This window comes from Monosiga brevicollis, genomic scaffold (assembly GCF_000002865.3).
Source record: "Monosiga brevicollis MX1 MONBRscaffold_39 genomic scaffold, whole genome shotgun sequence".
Lineage (NCBI taxonomy): Eukaryota > Choanoflagellata > Craspedida > Salpingoecidae > Monosiga > Monosiga brevicollis.
In genome coordinates this window covers 188,786-207,782 of record NW_001865076.1, presented here as the reverse complement: position 1 = coordinate 207,782, position 18,997 = coordinate 188,786, and the positions used below count along the sequence as shown (strand labels likewise).

The following is an 18,997-nucleotide window of genomic DNA, read 5'->3' as shown; positions in this document are numbered from 1 at the left end:
ATACAAGCCGCCTAGCCGCTCCTTGTTCATGCGGCAATGCAAGGTGAGGAGAAAACCCCCTTTGCCTCTCAAACCCAGTCTACCAAGTATGCCAGTGCCTCAACGGAAAAACTTGTGTAGGCCTCTGATGATCCGGAGATGCGACGCCTCGTCCGCCGGCCCGAAGCCAAGCCCAACGATGAGGGCAAGGATGCCTATTACACCCGCTGCCGGGAAATGCAGCCGGCGCAGCTGGCCGCATTTGAGCGGACCTACAAGCGTCACCGTGCGCATCTTGAGAAGTAAGTCTTCCGAATGAGGCGGAAGACCAGCCGGTTCGCACAAGCTGTTTCGCACTGATGCCGTGCACGGACCCTCGTTGTTGCGTAGCGAGCTGAAACGGGCCGCCTTTATGGCTGGGCTCTCAAACATTGTGGGCTTGAAGATGCGCACTACGCCAGTAGTGGCACGAGAGTTGCAAGCCATGCACCAACAGGGCCAGTCACCTGAAGAGGCTGCAGCAGCATCCCAAGCAGCGCGAGCGCCAGCGGCGTCACAGCGGTGATGTGCCTTGGCCGGGGCATCAACCTCGTTGACACCGCAGAGTACACATTAATTTGACTTGATAACTACTTCAAGCATGTCATGGTTCAGTGGGTGTCGTTTGCCTTTTTGCATGTAGTGCTGCAAGGACTGTGTTCAAATCTGCTGCAAACATTGTCACGTGCTCAGCCACGCAGCGGGGGTGGCTCTCGCTCAAGGACCGCAGTGCACAATTGGGGGCCACCGTTTCCAGTGGGGAAGAAGAGGATACCGGGCGCTCAACAGGGGTCGCCAGGGGCCAAAGACGCACCAGTCGCACAAGTTGAACTCGGCACATTTCAGCATCCAATGTGGCCTCACGCGCTGATAAAGCTCCATGGCCCACATAAGCGTTTGCAATGGGGGGAGCCAGCTCTGGTGCTTGCCATTGCAGATTGAGCGCAAGACTCGGCAAGTCGAGATGGGGGGCAGTCGCCATGACGGCTACCAACGTGAGCATGGTGTAAAAGTCCAAAAAGTCAAAGGAGCAATTGGCGCGAATCAATCGCTGACACTCGCACTCGAGCTCAGACGGGCTGAGGAGCTCGCGCAGGTCGCTCAGTTCGTGGCGCGCAAGCTCGAGATCCTCCATGAGCGTGGTCAGCAGTTTGTCGACGTTGTGTCGATTGATCCAGTTGTGGTTAATGGACAGCGTGGCTTGCTCGTTCAAGACCTGCAAAGGAGTGGATGCGAGCGTGTTGGCGGCGTGTGGGTGAGGCCAGACGTTTTCCAATTCACATGGACGCGCGCTTTTGCAAAGATCACCGACCTCGTGATACCAGCCCGAGGGAACAAACAGCAGCTCCCCTGGTCCCTGTGTGATCTGCAGGGTGTAGGAGGCGGCAGGACGCAGATAAGGGCAAGCTTGAAACATCAATCAAGGCTGGATGCAGCATCTTTGCACAGAGACGGACCAGCATGGCGCGTGCGTCAGCACTGCGCGGGAAGCGTGCCTCAGCATCAGGCTCCTGCAAAACGGCAAGTTGCGAGGGCAACTGGCCTCGCTGGTCACGCAGGTCATCGGTGTACCGAGGCGGGATCATGATCCAACGCTTGCGACCGAGCACGTTGTAGGACCAGCTGAAGGAGCCCATAACATCAGCATGCAGCGGTGTGCGCGTGCCAGCTGCACCGAGATAGAGAAAGCGGTAGTCGTCGCTGCTGCGACCATCACCGTATCGGCGACGATAGTCACAGTAGAGGTTGAGCCAGTCAACCGTCAGCCAAGCCGGGGGCGCATAAAGAGGCTCTGCCTCGCAGTCGGGTGTGTTGCCGAGCTGTTCAGCGGCATCCAGCACCCAATGCCAGTCCTTGAGATAGCGCTTCTGATCGGTTTCGACAGAGCCGAAGCAGTCTTGAATGTACGTCATGAGCTCAACCTCGGTGCACTGGCCCTGGAGGTCCACACAGGGACAGCTGGCGTCGGGAATGAGCTGATTGATGGCCACAGCCACCGCTTCAAGGGCCATGACATCCGCTTCGGCCGGGACCCCGCAGGTCACCTCGTCCGCCAGCTGCGGCACGAGCTCGCAGAGCGGGCTGAGCTCAAAGTCAGCACAGCAGCCATTGGTAGCATTGTCCCGAGCAGTCCCATTCGTCTCAATCTGCAAACTACTCAGCCCCAAGTCAACCCCGGCCAGAAGTACCGGCCGCCCGCCACCCTCATACGCCAGCGCCTCCACCTCATCAGCCCTCGTCATGCTCGTTAAGTAAAAATACCACATGAAGTCTCTGTCTCTGTCTCTCTCTCTCTTTCTGTATCCGGATTTGTAATATTACTTGTAGTAATTTTGCTGTGCGTTATACTGACTTACTCCTTCCTCTCTCTCTCTCTCTCTCTCTCTCTCTCTCTCTTTCTCACGGATTGTCAGCATGGCGGATTTTACCGTTGCCTCCTGCTGGTGCTGGTGGGGGACCCTGCTGGTGCTGGTGCGTCTGCGTCTGCTTCTCCTTTTGCTTCTGCTGGTGCTGGTGCTGGTGCTTCTGCTGGTGCTGGTGCTGGTGCTGCTGGTGCGTCTGCTTCTCCTTTTGCTTCTGCTTCTGCTGGTGGTGGTGCGTCTGCTGGTGCGTCTGCGTCTGCTTCTCCTTTTGCTTCTGCTGGTGCTGGTGCTTCTGCTGGTGCTGGTGCTGGTGCTGCTGGTGCGTCTGCTTCTCCTTTTGCTTCTGCTGGTGCTGGTGCTTCTGCTGGTGCTGGTGCTGGTGCTGCTGGTGCGCCTGCTTCTCCTTTTGCTTCTGCTTCTGCTGGTGGTGGTGGTGCGTCTGCTGGTGCGTCTGCGTCTGCTTCTGCTTGTGCTTCTGCTGGTTCTGGTGCTGGTGCTGGTGCTGGTGCTGGTGCTGATGCTGCTTGTACTGCTAGTACTGCTGCCTTCTGCTGGTGTTGCTGGTGCTGGTGCTTCGACAGCTGGTGCGCCCTGAGGGGCTGGGCTGGCTGGTAAACGCATGCTGGCATGTGGGAGCTGGTTACCCAGTCAGCGTTGCTGTCGCCCGGGAAGCAATGCTGTTGCTGAACCCTCGCGCATCAAGAAGCGTTGGCCGCCATGCAGACCCGCAAGGTCAACGCGACTGTGCACGTTGGTTGAAGGGGTAAATTGCCATGGCCCAACCGGAAGATCTAGCTGCGCCGGTGCCGCTGGCAGAAGTGATTTGCCGACGACTGGGCCAACACGCCTCGGCATCTTCAGCTGCCTGTCACAGCTGCGCTGACCTTACTGATCGCCTCTTTGCAGCGGGCCGCCAACTCCCAGGTAATTCAAGTTTTTGCCAGAGTTTCGCTCGTGCCAGGCCGTGCTCACCTGCCCACTCCCCACGGCTGTGCGTCTACGATCGTGCTCTACCCAGTATGGACAGGCTTTGGCAATCTTTTAGATGTTGGATCGACCACTTCGTCCATCACCGACGCGGAATCATTTAGCTTTTGCCACCAGGCATGTTGTCTTCCACCAACGCCATCCCTTGCAGCGCTGGCCGTGCCTCAACTGCGGTTGCTCATACCCTGCCAATCATCATCCTACACAGCTCAAGCATGATTGTGGACTGGGCGGCCGGGCTTGGCTTCATACTTTGGTTTTTCGAGCACAACCAGCTAACGCTGGCGCCACGCCTCACGCTCAGCCCCTCACGACAATACTGGAAGCCTCGCATGATGGAGAATCTTGGCATACACTCGGGCAGATGGCTATTGCACCCACCTCGACGGGCATGCAGCATCGGCTCGCGGTCCACGCAAGCGACGACTCGACAGGTCACCGTTGGCATCGTATTTCTTGGGTTGCCGCCCCGCGATCATCAGTACGCTTTGCTGGCGCACGATAAGCTCCACCTCCAAACCAGCGACATGCTTCTCATCCCCACCCTGGTGGCAACTATGCAGGTGGATACCCGATCTCTTTGGCACATACACCGGGTTCAGTTGTGGTGCCACCGATTACAGCCAAGCTGCATCCCATCCGGCACGCTCTGCACCATGCGTTTATCAGCACGTCGTTCCGCACTGCACGGCAAGGTAGACCCCGGCCATTGTCATTTTTCACTCTCCACCTGCCAACACTTGTGGCGATATTCCGCAGCGGCTGGGATCTTGTGTGCTCACAAACAGGCTTTCTTTAGCCCAACGTTCTTTGGCCCGTTCCTAAAGCTGCGCCGTCTTTACGCGCCACATGCTCGCCAGCCAACGGCGCTCTCCTCGTTCGCGTTTCAGCTACGCACGAGCAGATCACCGGTCGTCAGTCCTCGGCTCTCATTGCCGAAGACATGTCCAACCCAGGCAAGGCCTTGGCTGGTCGTGTTTCAACATACAAAATTCTCGCATCGTGCGAGTGTACTCAATGGTTTGGATCGTCGCGGCAGGCACATTTTACGTTTTGGTGACGGCACGAAATCTACCACTCGGCCCTTTCCCTTGCGTGCTCCTTCTGACAGATTACGATTTGGTTTTGGACACGCGGTATGCTCGCAATCATGGTCTTCAACTCGAACCAAACCCACGCCTGCTCACGCCACTCACGCCACTCACGCCGCCCTCGTGCTTCACTTAGGCGGTGTGCCTTAAAGTTGCTCAAACATGTCAATGGGCCATCTTTGCCGGCGCAATTCATCTTTGGTCGAACAGCAGTGCTTCTCGACGCACCGCCACCTCCGCTCACCCGTCACCCCGTCACCAGTTCCCAATCCACCCTGCGCGTTAAAGGCGTAACTGAAGCCTTTCCCCTTGTACGGGGACAGGAAGGCGTGGCTGTCATGCTTGAACACGATTCAGGAAGCCCCACCTCCCAACTCCCTCTCCTTCTGATCCGTTCGCCCCATCTGCATTGGCGCAAGGTCTGTCCGTGATTTGCATTCTTTTCGATCAGAGGTTATCATTTGTGTTTTGTTTTCATTCACATGGCCAGATTCTGTTTTTCTTCGCCTTGCCACGTATCCTCATCATTGCTTGAAACTTTGGGACTGTACGACAGCAACTTCATGCCGGTGCCCTTGTGCGTGTACATGCTACCAAAAAAACCTCAGTGAGTGCCGGGGGAAATCACATCTTCCTGGCCGAGACAACGCGACAGCGTTCAATGCTGGAGATTTTGGCGCTCGATGTGCCAGCGCCCCCACCTGGCAGCTCGATCGCTTGGGCAGAATTAGCACCTGGTGCCATCGCCCCCACATTTGCTGCGCGCATCGTCCACTGCGCTCTGGAACGCGGCTTCCTTGCCCTCGAATCCGGGCTCTTCCTGCTTGTTGCACATGCCGTGCTGCCGCTGTACGCCACTTGTCTAGTGCCGGTGCTGAGCTGCCCCGTGTGATTCTTCCTGATTTTGCTGTCTCCCGGCTCGTCCCGTCCATTGATGCCGCAGCTTTGGCGCGGCTCTTTCTGCCGGTGCTACCATCCGCATCTGTGGTGCAGTGCTGGTGGCAAATGTAAACGACGCCTGCACGCTGGCCATGTTCTTCTACAGCACGCTTGAGGTAAGCTTGGCACTTGCCTCGATTTTGGCATTTCAGCCTGCATGGCCCGATCACCCGTGCACACGTGCATGCATCAAAACAAGAACGAGGTTAACTCGTGTTTTCACCGCCCCCGTTATCCTCACTAGGTCTTAGACCTGGGCCCCAACCAGAGGACTGTCATCCACGGTGGCTCAGCCAACAGTCTACCCCTCTTGGCGTGCGTTTTAATTTCATCCGATGAAATCTCAACCAATGCATTCTCCAGGGCGGACTAACCTGGCTTTGTTCCTGCTAATCTCTTCTGTGTGCACGGAACACACGTCGTGCAGGTGCCTCCAACGCTGGCCCTGGCGGGCGCAGATGCGCATGCTGGCAACCTTGACCATCCTGGAACAGGAGCTGTCAGGGCCAGCACGACTCCCGTGGGCTGAATTGCTCGGCATTGAAGCGACTACACAATCGCGGCCTTGTTTGGCCGATGTCTTGCAAGATTGTCTGCAGCTATCCGGCTTGAATATCTTTCGGCGGCAGCTGCTTCTGGAAATTGCTTTTCCCGAGCAAGCCATGCAGCCTTTTTTGTGGGTGGTCCTTGCACAACCCCGCTGCTTCCGAATATACCTTTGCATTCTGCCGTCCTCAATAGTGTCTGCCTTTGAACGCACCTCCCTTCTCGTTGCGTTGGCATTCGTCCGTGCAGGGCTTCAAGCGGTCCCAACGAACCACCCGAGCTTCACGCGATACCTACTTTGCATCAGGTAGCACAGCAAGTTGGAGTCCGCTCTGATTGTTTTGATGCCGTTTCACTTGATCTAATGGCATGTTGGTATCCACCTTAAACACTAGCTGCCATTGCACCTCGAACATCATCGTCTGGTTGTCGGACAAGTGTTCTCGCAACAGAATCGCTTGCTACTGCGAGTATCTGATGCATCGGTGGACCTCGACTTTGCGTCCTTGTCGCCTTCGGACATTGATGCGTGGATTCTGATCACCAAATTTCGCTTACGCCCGCTGTTGCAGCTACCTTTCACCCAGACGGTACGCTCCTTGGCCAGAGCAGCGACCATTGAAACTCTTCAGTTTTGGTCCTGACCCTGGACTGCTTTTCTCACCTGTGTACTATGTCCGCACAGAAGCATGAGGTCATGTTGGTTCCGACGAGTTATGTCAACCTTTCGCAGCTACCTCTACAGTCCCAGCCAGCCGCGTCAAGACGAGACTGCCCAACATATGTTGTGGAACAGAAAACGCAAGGCGCTGAGGCAGCATCGCCCGAGATTGTGCTTGTGCTCACGCCTCTCAACCCTCCTCAAGTCAGCTCCCCGCCGACACCATGTTGTGTCCATCCGCTTTTGCTTAAACCATTGTGTGCCTCACGGTCTGGTTGGCCTTGATAGCGACGACGCGTGTTGTCATTGCGGGGCCCTGCCGCGTGCGTGGGACACTGGCCTGTGATCGGGTCACACCTATCTTTTTCCGCCAACTCTTTGTCATCAACCCCCGATCCAAAAGTCAACACCAGTTTACACATATCCCACCCTAGTGATTTAACAGTATGTTTGCCAACAGAGCCTGCTGCCATTCCGCTTGTATGTGATCTCATTTTTGTACCCACCGGGGCGCTACAACCACAGGTGATACAAAGATGTAGCCCCGCCACGTTCACCGGCGTGGTTCATGTCCGAGACGGTCTGCTAGGACGGAAACTCTCCTCCTCAACATTTAGTTTGGATTATATCAACGTCTTGGGACGACTGCTAGAGGTGGCGGACGCCACGCCGGACAGCGGTTCGACTGGGCAACACCTTATGTTGAAACTGGCCGATGTGCGACCGCAGTTTCACGACGAGCTTTGCATGTACATGGCCAAGACACAAAAGCATAAGCTTGGTGCTGCGATTCCCTGCGACGCGTGGGTGATTTTCCGCCGCGTCAAAAGGCACATTAGTCACCATGGGCAGCTGCGCCTCTGCATTGGGGCCGTGACTGAAGTCGAGTTTGGACCATTTCCAGATGCCGTCTGGAAGGGTGCCATGGGAGATATGCCAGCCACCGCTTCACCAATGCAAGGCGCCCGAAGCCTCTTGGCAGACCTGTACGCATTACTTCCAAGCCAGCACATCGACCTGAGAGCGCATAGTTTGATGTGCCGCATTCTAAACGTTCACGTACGGATATCCACTGCAGCCCCTTAATCCGTATGCTTTTTGTGCGACTCGGCCCAAACGTTTAGTGGACAATCTACTCCTGTTGTGGCCGCGACCTTGTTGCAGGTGAAAGCAAGCCTCCAATGCACGTCGTGCCAGGCCGAGCTCGCGCAGAGCCAGTGCACTGGCGTTGGTTGCGGGCAAATGGGTCCAGGTGGACTCGCTCTGTGGGCACGGTGTACTCTCGAAGACGGCACAGCCACGGTCTGGTCTTGCTTTGCGAGATTTCGTGAGGATGAATGGTATACCCGACTGACTCGACATTTTGACCGCTGTGGTAGGCGACTGCTTTACTCAGTCATGCAGCTTGCTGCAAACTCTGGGGCTGGAACGAGCAACAGCAAAAAAGGCTTTGTGATGCGTTAAATTCGTGAGTATGATTGTATGGGGTCTTTACGTTGTGCCGTGTTGGATCACGAGCTTATGGGTCTCTGTGTGGGTGGGACGTAACTTTGGCTCATAGGTCTGGAAGTTTGACTTGTAATTTGACGGCTCTTGGCCTGTCGCCGCATGCTACACAAGTGCAATTGCAACGTACGCACGACCTGGTTAGCTCGTGCTTGTGTACGTGCTTCACACCTCGCACTCATGTTATATTTGGGGGCAGTGGCAGACCTCTTGATGGGCAAGCGCCCTGGCTACATCTGGCGAAGGCTTCATTTGTGAGTCCTGCGAATCATGCTTTGTTGATTGTGCAGCATGTTGTGCTGATCAGCTCACGTGCCTGTGTCTTGTTACGATGCTTCCCAGGGTGGGGCGGCGACGATATCAAGCCCAACAGCCCCTGACTCAGATCGAAACCATTGAAGACGCAAGCTTTGTCAAGCAAGCCATCGAGGTGATACACCATGTTTGCGTGCTCACTCTGTGTTTTGCTTCATGCAAGGCGATACCCTCAAAGCAGCATCAACTCACGGATCCTCCCCCCCCCACCCTCCTCGATCCAATGCCTTTTTCGTGGTGTAGCGGCCGTATCCAATCACCCTGGAAGTCCTGACCATTCTAAACTAACCCCGACAACTTGACAAGGGAATTGAGTATTTGACAAAAGATGCGAAAAAAAGAGAGAGAGAGGGGAGAACACTCATTGGCAACAGCAGTTTTCAACGAAATCCAGATCGCAATGGCGAGCTGGACGTTGGTGCCCGCAGCCCGGCGCTTCGCCGTCGGTACGTGACCGCCTCGAGCCCTCTTCCAACCTCTTGCAGTCGGCCAGTGATATTGGCCGACGGACCAGGAAGAGCAGGGTACTTGAATCATGGATGTTCTGCGAGGGTTTGGGTGATGGGTGGCGGCCGTTGTTGTTGTTGTTGTTGAGCTCGACGGGTTGTCGCCGTTGGCGGGGCTCAAAAGGGCGTTTTGATGCTCCCGACCAACATCGCCCATTGCTGCGGACGGGCCTCAAAGAAGAGAAAGGGAGGCTGGGGACCAAGGGTCTTTCTCATTGAGTGATAGCCACCCTCCACGACCGCATGGTTGCATTGATTCCGCCACCGCGTCTGACTCACAGTGGATCTATGTATGTGTTTGGGTATGTGCTGTTGGCAGTGGTCTGCGATTACCCCGGCGTTGTTACGCCCCACGATTTGCCCTTGGAGCTGGGTAACATTCTAGAAGTTCTGGAAGAAAATGGCGGTATGTTGGTTGTTCCTCGCCGATTAGCAACCCTTCTGGCGCTGACATTGCCCACCCCCTTTGTGGTCTGCTGTTTTTTTGTTTTTTTTTTCATACCTCACTGATCTCGATGCATGCCATGCGATTGCAGAATGGCTGCGGGGCCGCTTGAGCCAAGGCACTCGCCTGGGCATTTTTCCTCGCAACCACGTCCAATTCTTCGACTCTGCAAAAGATGGAGGGCATCGTGGGTCCCAGTACTCACTGCAACGCCAAGAGCCGCTCATTCAAGAGGTCCGCACACCATGCTGTCGCTCGCCCTCGGCCGAGTCTACACGAGTAGATCGGCCGTCCTCCTCCTCTCGCTCTTTTTTGGAGACTCACTCTTGGGTTGTGACGCTGCTCTAGGTGGCCACGGTTCTTTCCGAGTGGAATTCGCACCTCAAACGTCTTTACATGGTCCGTTCCAGCGGCCCATACCGCAAATTTCCAACCCGCCAAATTTGTAAACAAGTTCACATTTGCATCTTATTCCACCACGCTGTTGGATCGTGTCTAGTCCGAACACTTGCATACCTACGAGCAATTGCGAAAGGCCGTGGAGGAGCTGGTCGCGCTCCGGATGCAGTTGATCCTGGGCAATCTCCCCATTGATCATGCCAACGCTGTCAAGTCCAAGATCACGGACAAGATCGACTGGGGCAACCAACAATTGCATCTCGACCTCATCCCGCGTGACAAGACAGGTGCCATTCTTTTTCTCCATGCAGTGCGTTTTGCACGGTACATCTCACCTTGCGTTGCTCGCCTATAGGCGCTGTCATGACCCCGGAAACCAGCGGTGTGATGGAATTGTACCATGTGCACAGCGAGGTGTGTCGTCCTTCAGATGATCTACGATGGGCCCAGCCGTCTCCTGGCCCAAGTTGCTTTTCTGTTGCTGCCTTTTTTTTTTTTTTTTGGTTCTTGTTTCTGTTTTTTGAAGGCAGACTCAATCAAAGCTCGTTGGGTATGACAGACGGCAAGCATTGAGCGCAGCGCCTCCGTTAGCTTGGGCAACTATCGTCGCAACACTCGTGGTTGGTACCTGGTCTGGACTGCTCGTGTTTGCACGACACACTTTTCAACGTATCCTTATTCACCTCCCGCGCCAATGGAACAGCTGCGTCGGATCATACCCCAACCGTGACCACGCTCAAGCATCTGCTGCTCAAGCACGTCATTCTCATCTGCAGCACCGGCGAGCCCCTTGAAGTGTCATATCGCCTCTATGACCCCAAGACCATCTCGGGCGACGCTTCGGATAACAAGGCGTCAATTGGTGGCTTTATCAACGAAGGCTTTCGCGTTGCCATTGATCGAGCTGGTGCGCCAGAGGGTTATGACGACTTTGAACCTCCCTCGACCGTGTTTACAGAGCTGTCCATGCAAGCCGGTGAAACCGAGGGCACGACCGTGCCTCGGGATCTGTACCTGGTGGCTCACGTCTGGCGTCGAGGCCAGATGGACCCTTCCAAGGCCCGGGGAGAGCAGGCATTCCTGCGCCCGCTGGGCTGCGCGGTGCTTCCCCTACGTGGCTTTATGACACAGAAGGAGTCGGAATCAGAGGTTGAACACTCGCTAGATCTTTACCGCTTCACTGACGAGAGCCAATTTTCCATGATGCACGAGTACATCATCAAGAAGGATTCCAGTCGCATCGCCCGCCTCGATCAGTTCAAGGGCTTTACCGTCAAGCTTCGTCTGCTGTCGGGCTCTTTGGAGCAAGTGCGGAAGGAGAACCCCCTCGTTTTCAAAAACCCCATTGCGCCACCCATTGGCTTTGGCGAGATCATCAGCAACGACCCGCGCAATGACCTCTACGTCACACTGCTCAACGCCGAGTTTGAAAAGGGCAGCAAGACGACCCCGCGCAACGTGGAAGTTGTCATGACTGTGCAAAAACACGACGGGAGCTCGGTCCCCAATTGCCTGGTGGTCGGCGCTGGTGCCGAACCAGTGACAGAGTATCGCAGTACCATCTACTACCACAACAATCAGCCCATCTGGAATGAAACAGTCAAGGTCAAGGTTGATTTGCGGGACTTTCAGAGCGCTCATATGAAGTTTACCTTCAAGCACTGCTCGTCAGGCCAAGACCCGTACGTCATAACCACACCCGCCGTTTTTGTTGCCCGCCTCATATGGCCCTCAAACCCGCGGTCACTCACACCGTTGACTTTTCTTCTTGCAATGTGTCTGTCAATTCCAGGAACAAGGTGGTTCCTTTCTGCTTTGCATTTCAGCCTTTGATGGAGAAGCAGGACGGTATTGCCATCATTGATGGCCCTCGAGAGCTGTTGGTGTACAAGTATGACAAGGCATACGACGTTTCGGGCAAGGGCCTTTACCTTGCCAAGTCTCACGAACTCAAGGTTTGAGCCGCATCTTCTGTCCCCCCGCAGACTCTCCCTGCGCACCTGCAAGAGCCTCTCCACCCCGCCTCTGCCTTACCAGACAACTGCGTGTCTTCCATACTCACGGGGCCATGTTCGCTTTGCCTCTGGCTCCAGCGTAATGTCAAGGATCGCTTTACCATTAGCACGCTGCTCAGCTCCAACAAGCTGACGCAGAACAGCTCGCTACTTCAGTTGCTCCGCTGGCGACAAACGACGGATGACAAGGCTGAAAATCTCGTGTGTCCTTCTGGTGCCTCTGTCTTGCTCACCGCCCTCTACCACATCTCACATCCGCCCCACGTCCCGTGCGCTTCTTGCTCATCTCTAGAAAGCCGCGCTCAATGGCATCACCTACGGCCTGGAGGCCGTTGATATCGTCAAGTTCTTGACAGAGATCTTTGATGCTGCCTTTGGCATTCTTGACAAGTTCGTTGCGTGTGCTGGTGTATTGATTCTTATCAGCCAAATTGTTGTTTGATGTTTCAGTCATGCCATCCTTTGCTTGATGTTTCTAGGTTTCCGCAGTTTGCTGAAGATGTCTTCCGGGCTATTGTTCAAGTGCTGTCGAAGACGGATACGGCTAATCGGCTCTCCAGTTTCAAGACAGTTCTGGACACATACATCCGCAATGACTTTACCAACCCAGGCGTGCATGAGCATATCATCAAGCAGCTGCAGAACCACATTGAGAAAGCTCGTGAGTCTTGGACCGGGTGTACACGAGTCTTGCCCCTCACCTGGTTTCGCTTTTCGACCACCGTATCTCAATTCAACACTTGTTCGGTGCCCTCGGCTGTGACTTAGCATCCAACCCGGAATTTGCACAAAACCTCCGCACTGCCTTGAAGCAGCTTGATCATCTGTTCAAGTTTATCATCCGGGTATGCAATTGCCTCTTTTGCCTCTGAGGCCTGAAGTTGCCAGTGATTGTGATGCCCTCTTCTTTCTCTGGAAAAGCGGTGAATTCGTATTCTTATAAGGAGTTTGCTTGGTACCAGTCCCGCAAGATTCAGCTTCGTGGTTTGAGTCGCCAAAACCGTGGCCGCCAAGGCACTGCCACGGCCGATCACTCTGCTTTCAAAGACCTGCTTTATGCTTCTTTTACGGCCATCAACAACATGATGATTCTGGAGGAGAAAACGCTCGTGGGCACAAAGGACTTGCTCTTGCAACGCTATGCCTTTGTTTTCCGGGAGTTGAGCGCCGTTTTGTCTTTGGGCGAGCTCGCGCAGATTGCCAGCGAGTAGGTTATCAACCCCGGGCTTGCGTTTTTGCATTGCGCATTTGTTTCAAGTTTCAAGCGCGTTACAGAATCCCAACCGAGCTCACCGGCTTGCTATCCGGTGTGCAGATTCATTCAAAGCGTTAATGACAAGGCCAACGATAAGCTGACGATCCACAAGCTCAACTTTATCCGCGATCTCGTGGATGTACGTTACCCATGCGCCGCAAACGTGCATGCCAGAGCTGTTTCTCATTCAGTGCTGGTTTCATGGTTGTGAAAATATTGCAGAGCGACATCTACAACAAGCGTGAAGGCCGTGCAAAGTTGAACCCGGTGCTGACGGACATTGTTGAGACTTATCTCAACAACTGTGAGTGCTACACAATGATGGAACAACTTGCCCAAGTCAAAACTGACGCATTTTGCCTCTGCGCTTTGTTTGCCGTTGTCTTTGCCGTGATTATAGCCACGCCAGACCAGCTTGAGTCCGTCCTGGCAATCACCGATAACATGCTGACAATCCTGCACAAGGCACAAGACCGTACGGATGAGGACGTCATTGAGGTACGGTGGCGGTGACTCCCGACCATGCAACTCGCTGGACCTAGCTCATGTCTGTTGTTTCGACCTGGTCTGAACGCAGCTGGCGCGTTCGATGCTGATGCCATTGGCACGCAAGTGCTTGGCCAAAAACGTCACCACCGCACACAGCCGCAGCTATTTGACAGCCTGTCTGTGTGCGCTTCTGCGTCTCATGTCCACCGTCAGCTTCCAGCATCTGTTTGAGGAGCTCAGCACCAGTGAGCTGCACGATTTGTTGGAAATTCTGTTCCAGGCCTTTGACAAAAACCTGCAGCAATCCAATTTTGCACGCGACTGGCTTGTGATGCGCCTGGTGCTGTGCGACGTGATTTTGGACACCATCAAGTGCCTGTCAGATGCCTTGATCAGCAAGTTTGGCGACGGACCAAACTTTGATCTCGGCCTGTGGCAACTCTGCTTCCGGGTCTGCAATCAGTTTGTGATTCAAACAACCCTCCAAGTCGAGCTCTTCTCTGAGAGCAAGCGCAAAAAAGTCTTGGCCCACCGAGGTGATCGCCGAGAGCTCATGGCAAACCAAGTGCTACTCCTATGGAACACGCTGGGACCCAAGAAGGTTCGTGGTGGTAGAGAGTGGCGCAAGGCGAATCAGGGTGTAATGTAGTCGGCGAATTTCAAAAAGGGTTCATCGCGCACATGCTGCTGGTGGTGACGCCAAGGCTCAAACTTACTTCACCATCTGTTCACCTGCTCATTGACTTAGCAAAACTTCATCCCCGGACTGATTGGCCCGCTGCAAGAGATGGCCTTGGTGCCTTCTCGGCCGGTTCGAAAGCTGCTGATCCCCGTCTTTTTTGACATGATCCAACACGAGGTGGCTGCCGACGGGAACTTTGACAACCTGCAGCAGGAAATCATTGACAAGCTTGACTCCAACGTCAACAACAAGGGCTCGGGAGATCAGGAGTACGGTGATCTCCTTGAGCGTACTCTCATGGTGGGTCTTTTCCCGTCGTTCCTGGGAACTTTTCACGCGGGGCAGGTGCTCAACCACATTGATTGGCGCTGGAAACGATAGACACTGACCGAGAGCAGCAACAACGCCGTCCTGACGGCTGAGATGCCAGCCTTTATCAAGGACGTGCGGCAGCTGCTGGATCTTTTGCTCAACCTGCGCGACGTGGTGAGCGGTAGCAACCATCACCGCGACCAACTGGCAGGTAGGAATTGCTGTTTATTTGGATGTGGATGCATCACTTTTGTTCAATCGGCCCTGGCTCGAAGCAAAACATGGGCATCGTCTGGCGCTGATGAATGGGCGGCGTCTCCTCATCGCCTTGCGTGCATTGAACAACTTAGGCTGCTACGTCGAGTTGATGCACTTTTACAACAAAACCAAGCGCCGCGACATGTACCTGCGCTCAGCAGCCAAACTGGCCAAGATTCATCGCGAGGAGGGCCAACACATTGAACGCGCCTATGCCCTTGCCAAGTTGGCAGACACGCTGGAGTGGAACAACACCAATGTGCCCGCTCTGAAAGACAGCGACGGCAAGGAGGTGTATCCTGCTCAGGTGCGTTGCTTTTTGCTTGCTGCTTGGCCGTGCAGCAAGTGTTTCGGCTACGCTAGCCCTGCCCGCATCAAGTCGCTCGCTTGAGGCGCTCGAAAGGACGTGATAACAGTGTGCTCCCCCATCACGCGTCTCATTGCTTTTGGGGACCTGCTATTGATAGACGGCGCGCCAGCGCAAGACGTTGTTGTACAACGAGATGATTGACGCGTACAACGAGGGTGAAGCCTGGGAAAAGGCTTTGGAATACTCGCGAGAGCTGGCCCATCAGTACGAAGACGAAAGTTTTGATTACAAGGCCCTCTCCACTTTGCTGACCAAGCGTGCCAGCATGCTGGACAAGATTACCGTTGGCCGTCGGGTGGAGCCTCAATACTTTCGTGTTGGCTACTGGGGCATGAGTTTCCCATCCAACATCCGCAACCAAGAGTTCATCTATCGTGCCAAGGACAAGAATGACCACATTACCACTTTCTGCGATCGCATCCAGGTTTGTAGACCATGCAAGCTCTTGACGCTCCAGACCGTGTGCTGCGAGCCAACTGACACAAAATATTTTTGGGACATTGCGCTTGACACATTCTTCTCGTGCAGAGCCAGTTTCCCAAGGCACAGCTCTTAATGTCCCCCAAGCCCGTCACGCAGGAAATGCAGGAGGTAGTGGTGTTGCCCCGCATGCCATACCAACTTGACCGAGCTGCCTTTCGCCTTCCGCCATTCACATCCTGTTGGATGTGTGCCGTCCCTTTGGTGGGTGTAGAGCGAAGAGCAGCGGATCATGATCTCCAAGGTGCAACCTGAACCCAGCGACGTACTGGGACGCTTCAAGGTGAGGCCACTTTGGGTTTGCTCTGGTGTCATTGTTGTTGTTGTCGTGACGCACGTTTTGTGACTGTACTCTTCCTTCTTACGGCGCTCGATTTTTCCTTTTCTTGCGCGTATTGGCAGGGAACAACGGTGCCCCCGGCTTTGCAGGCTTACTACAAGCTGAATGAGCTAAGCCGCTTTGTCTTTGAGCGTCCGATCCAAAAGAACAAGAAGGACGACAACGAATTTCGCAATCTCTACGTTGAAACCAGCAAGTTTGAAACGGCCTGCACGTTGCCTTGTGAGCAACCCCGCGCCCGCATCATCAACACGGAGATTTTGACCAGAGGCCCCGTTGAGAACGCCATTGTCACGATGGAAAATACCAACGCGGACCTCCAAGCCATCATCATGGTGTGTGCGTGAAGCTACAATCCCCTGTGGCGCAATTGTTTCCCATCCCGCAAGTTTCACTGTCAACTGATTTGGGCCATCACCCTTTGACTTGATTGATTTTTGCAGGAGCATGCGCAGGACCCATCTTTGAACATCAACCCCCTGAGTATGAAGCTCAACGGCATTATTGATGCCGCTGTCCAGGGTGGCACTGAAAAGTATCGCGAAGCCTTCTTCAGTAATGATTTTCTCGAAGCCAATCCGGACCAGACCGAGCTTGTCGACAAGCTCCGCCATCTCATGGCTCGCCAGGTTGGGAACGTAGCCTGCTATTGGTGTCACCAAGCTGCGCATTGTGTGCCATGTGCTCAGAGTAGGGTTGTTTCTTCTCTTCTCATCCTTGCTGATTTGCTGTAGGTCAAGATTTTAGAGCAGGGCGTGCAGGTTCATGGCAAGATGTGCTCGGCCGAGCTCAAGCCCTTGCAAGGGCGCTTGGAAGAGATGGTACAGAAGATGTCCGAAACAAGCCAGGCTGATTTGAAGCAGGCCAAGTCATCCTCGACTGCATCCACCCCGCGACCCATATCGATGCTGTCGGATAGCAGTCGTCCTCGCTCTTCGGTTGAATTGCGTGCCCCCCACACGCATGCAGACCAAGCCGGTGGGTACTGTGCTTGCATTTTCCGATCGTTTGTTTGTTTTTTTTTTGCTTTTCTCTGCTTTTGTGGAAGAGCGGAGCTCGTGCTCACGGTGATCTGCCTTGGAGCGTAGCCTCATCACCGGCGCCACCGAAACGCGGTTCAATGGTGCGCGGGAGCCCTCGTCTGATGGTCAAACGCAAAGAAAACGAGTCCACGGCTGCTGCCTCTGGTAGGCTCGCGGTGATTTGCCGTATGCTTCGAGAGAGCTTGCAACTGACAGGATCACTTGTTCTTAGGTGCTACAGAGGCCCCGGCGCCATCTGCCGGTGCAAGTAAGCCCACCACAGCGGCGCCTGCAAATCCAACCCCGGCGACGCCTGCATCGCAACCTAAAGCGGCCCCGGCCACACCAACCACACCGGCCACACCGGCCACTCAGCCAAGGGCGGCCAACTCTGCGGGGCCATCAACGCCAGCTACGCCGGCCACCCCGGCGGCTCGAACCACTCCGGTAACCCCGGCGACGAAGCCAGTCGAGGCAGAAGCGCCTCCCAGCAAGCCTTCGCCCCCCAAGACCAGCGCGCGCCCCACCGCGGACGCAGAATCAGCCACCTCACGTGGTGGTACCCCCAAAGCCGCACCTCCCCCGCGCCCCCCCAAACGCAACTCGTCGATGCAAGAGGATGATGGCCCATCCACAAGTGGCACACCGGTTGGTATCGTACCTCCATGATTCTTCCTGTGCTTGTATGGCCATCACTCGCGGTGACTGCGACGGTCAAAGGCATCATTGCTGGCTCACATTGCTTGATTTCATCAGAACAAGCCTGCGGTTCCCACCTCGGCTAAGCCCAGCCCTGGCATGTCTCCCAGCAACCCTTTTATGGCGTAAGTTTGCTTCCTTTTATGCCCACTTTTCCAAACTTTGGCGCATGTGCCGTTCTTTGCATCAGTTGTGACCAGTTGCTGATTGATGATGGGCTGGCTGTGTTGGGGGTGATGCTGATCATGCCGTGTTTGTGCGATTCAAATTGCTCTAGTCAAGCGGGTGGCTCGGCTCCTCCTGTGCCAACCAAGGGCCCGCCCCCACCCCGTCCGCAGGGCAACAAGCCAAAAGTAAGACACAACCTTGAGAAGTGCTGTGTGCGGCCTTCCACTACCCTGCGTCTGACGTGATGCTCGTTCGGCGCACCTAGCTGCCTAGCGTGATGGATGGCCTCAAGACGGCGCAAGCGCCACAGCCCGCCTCTCCAAAGACCAATCCTTTTCTCGAGTCCTCCACTGAGAGCAATCTCAGTACCTCCCAGACGAGCACGGGACCTCCGCCCCGTCCGAGGAGCAAAAAGCCCCAGGTGAGTTCATAGCGCTCTTTACATAATCATGTCGCTGTTCTCGATTTTGGCTCATGCAATATGTGTGCTTCACCTGTGTGCATAGCTGCCTGGCGCTGGCGTAAGCAACCCATTTGAAGAATCCTAATTTGAAGCGTTGACCTTTTTGGGCATTCGCCCGAGAAAGACTGCGTCCTGGTCGTCCATGGTGTTTTCGTGTTTTTCTTAATGCCCACAAAGCATCCCCATTTCAATTCATTCCATTATTCAGCCTTCTGTGCCGAATTTCCATTCGCCCCTCTGACTTTTTTTTTTCCTGAGCAGGGGTTTTCCAAGCAAGCCAACTCATCACGAAGTCATTCTCTCTCTCTCTCGCTCTCTCTCTCTCTCTCTCTCTCTCTCTCAAACTCTCAAACTCTCTCTCAAACTCTCTCAAATCTCTCAAACTCTCTCTCTCTCAAACTCTCTCTCTCTCTCTCTAAATCTCTCTCTCTAGATCTCACTCTCTCTCTCTCTCTCTAAATCTCTCTGACTCCCTCTAAATCTCTCTCTCTCTCTTCTCTCGTTTTTTTTTTCGGACCGACTTGTCACGCAAACTTCCAAGAGTTTGAAGACGGCGGCGCGGACTGAGACAGGATGCAAGACGGTCAAGTGAAGGCAGAGGAAAGGTAGCTTGGGTTGGGCAAGAAAGTGGTGCCCATTGCTGCCCGGCTGCTGAGGAGGGGGGGGGG

The 18,997-nt window shown here is 54.8% G+C and overlaps 3 protein-coding genes across 3 annotated transcripts in view; 2 read left to right on the top strand and 1 right to left on the bottom strand.

Annotated features, from left to right (window-relative positions):
- The window catches only part of MONBRDRAFT_34528 (uncharacterized protein), a gene marked incomplete at its 3' end in the record, with an annotated part of 1,570 nt that extends 1,450 nt beyond the window's left edge, over window positions 1-120 (top strand). Inside the window, exon 8 of the mRNA XM_001750315.1 lies at window positions 44-120. Coding sequence (XP_001750367.1) covers window positions 44-120 — 77 coding nt within the window. The remainder of the gene's footprint in view (window positions 1-43) is intronic.
- A 615-nt stretch (window positions 121-735) lies between these two features.
- Window positions 736-3,010, bottom strand: MONBRDRAFT_29847 (uncharacterized protein; the record flags this gene model as incomplete). The annotated part of the gene is made up of 6 exons (XM_001750275.1): window positions 736-1,005; window positions 1,178-1,234; window positions 1,331-1,384; window positions 1,476-2,172; window positions 2,423-2,865; window positions 2,912-3,010. The coding sequence occupies 6 exons, from the start codon at window positions 3,008-3,010 to the stop codon at window positions 736-738; spliced, it is 1,620 nt and encodes a 539-aa protein (XP_001750327.1).
- Window positions 3,011-9,175: 6,165 nt separating this feature from the next.
- Window positions 9,176-18,788, top strand: MONBRDRAFT_34527 (uncharacterized protein; the record flags this gene model as incomplete). The annotated part of the gene is made up of 30 exons (XM_001750314.1): window positions 9,176-9,338; window positions 9,469-9,611; window positions 9,726-9,776; window positions 9,877-10,063; window positions 10,132-10,190; window positions 10,336-10,396; window positions 10,480-11,458; window positions 11,569-11,731; window positions 11,870-11,992; window positions 12,084-12,181; window positions 12,271-12,452; window positions 12,560-12,636; window positions 12,754-12,998; window positions 13,107-13,185; window positions 13,269-13,350; window positions 13,447-13,544; window positions 13,624-14,136; window positions 14,284-14,517; window positions 14,599-14,740; window positions 14,880-15,094; window positions 15,255-15,581; window positions 15,852-15,920; window positions 16,040-16,312; window positions 16,421-16,606; window positions 16,712-16,955; window positions 17,232-17,647; window positions 17,756-17,823; window positions 17,976-18,051; window positions 18,132-18,287; window positions 18,591-18,788. 30 exons carry the CDS (start codon window positions 9,176-9,178, stop codon window positions 18,786-18,788), a joined length of 5,907 nt encoding a protein of 1,968 aa, XP_001750366.1.
- Between the last annotated feature and the right edge of the window lie 209 nt (window positions 18,789-18,997).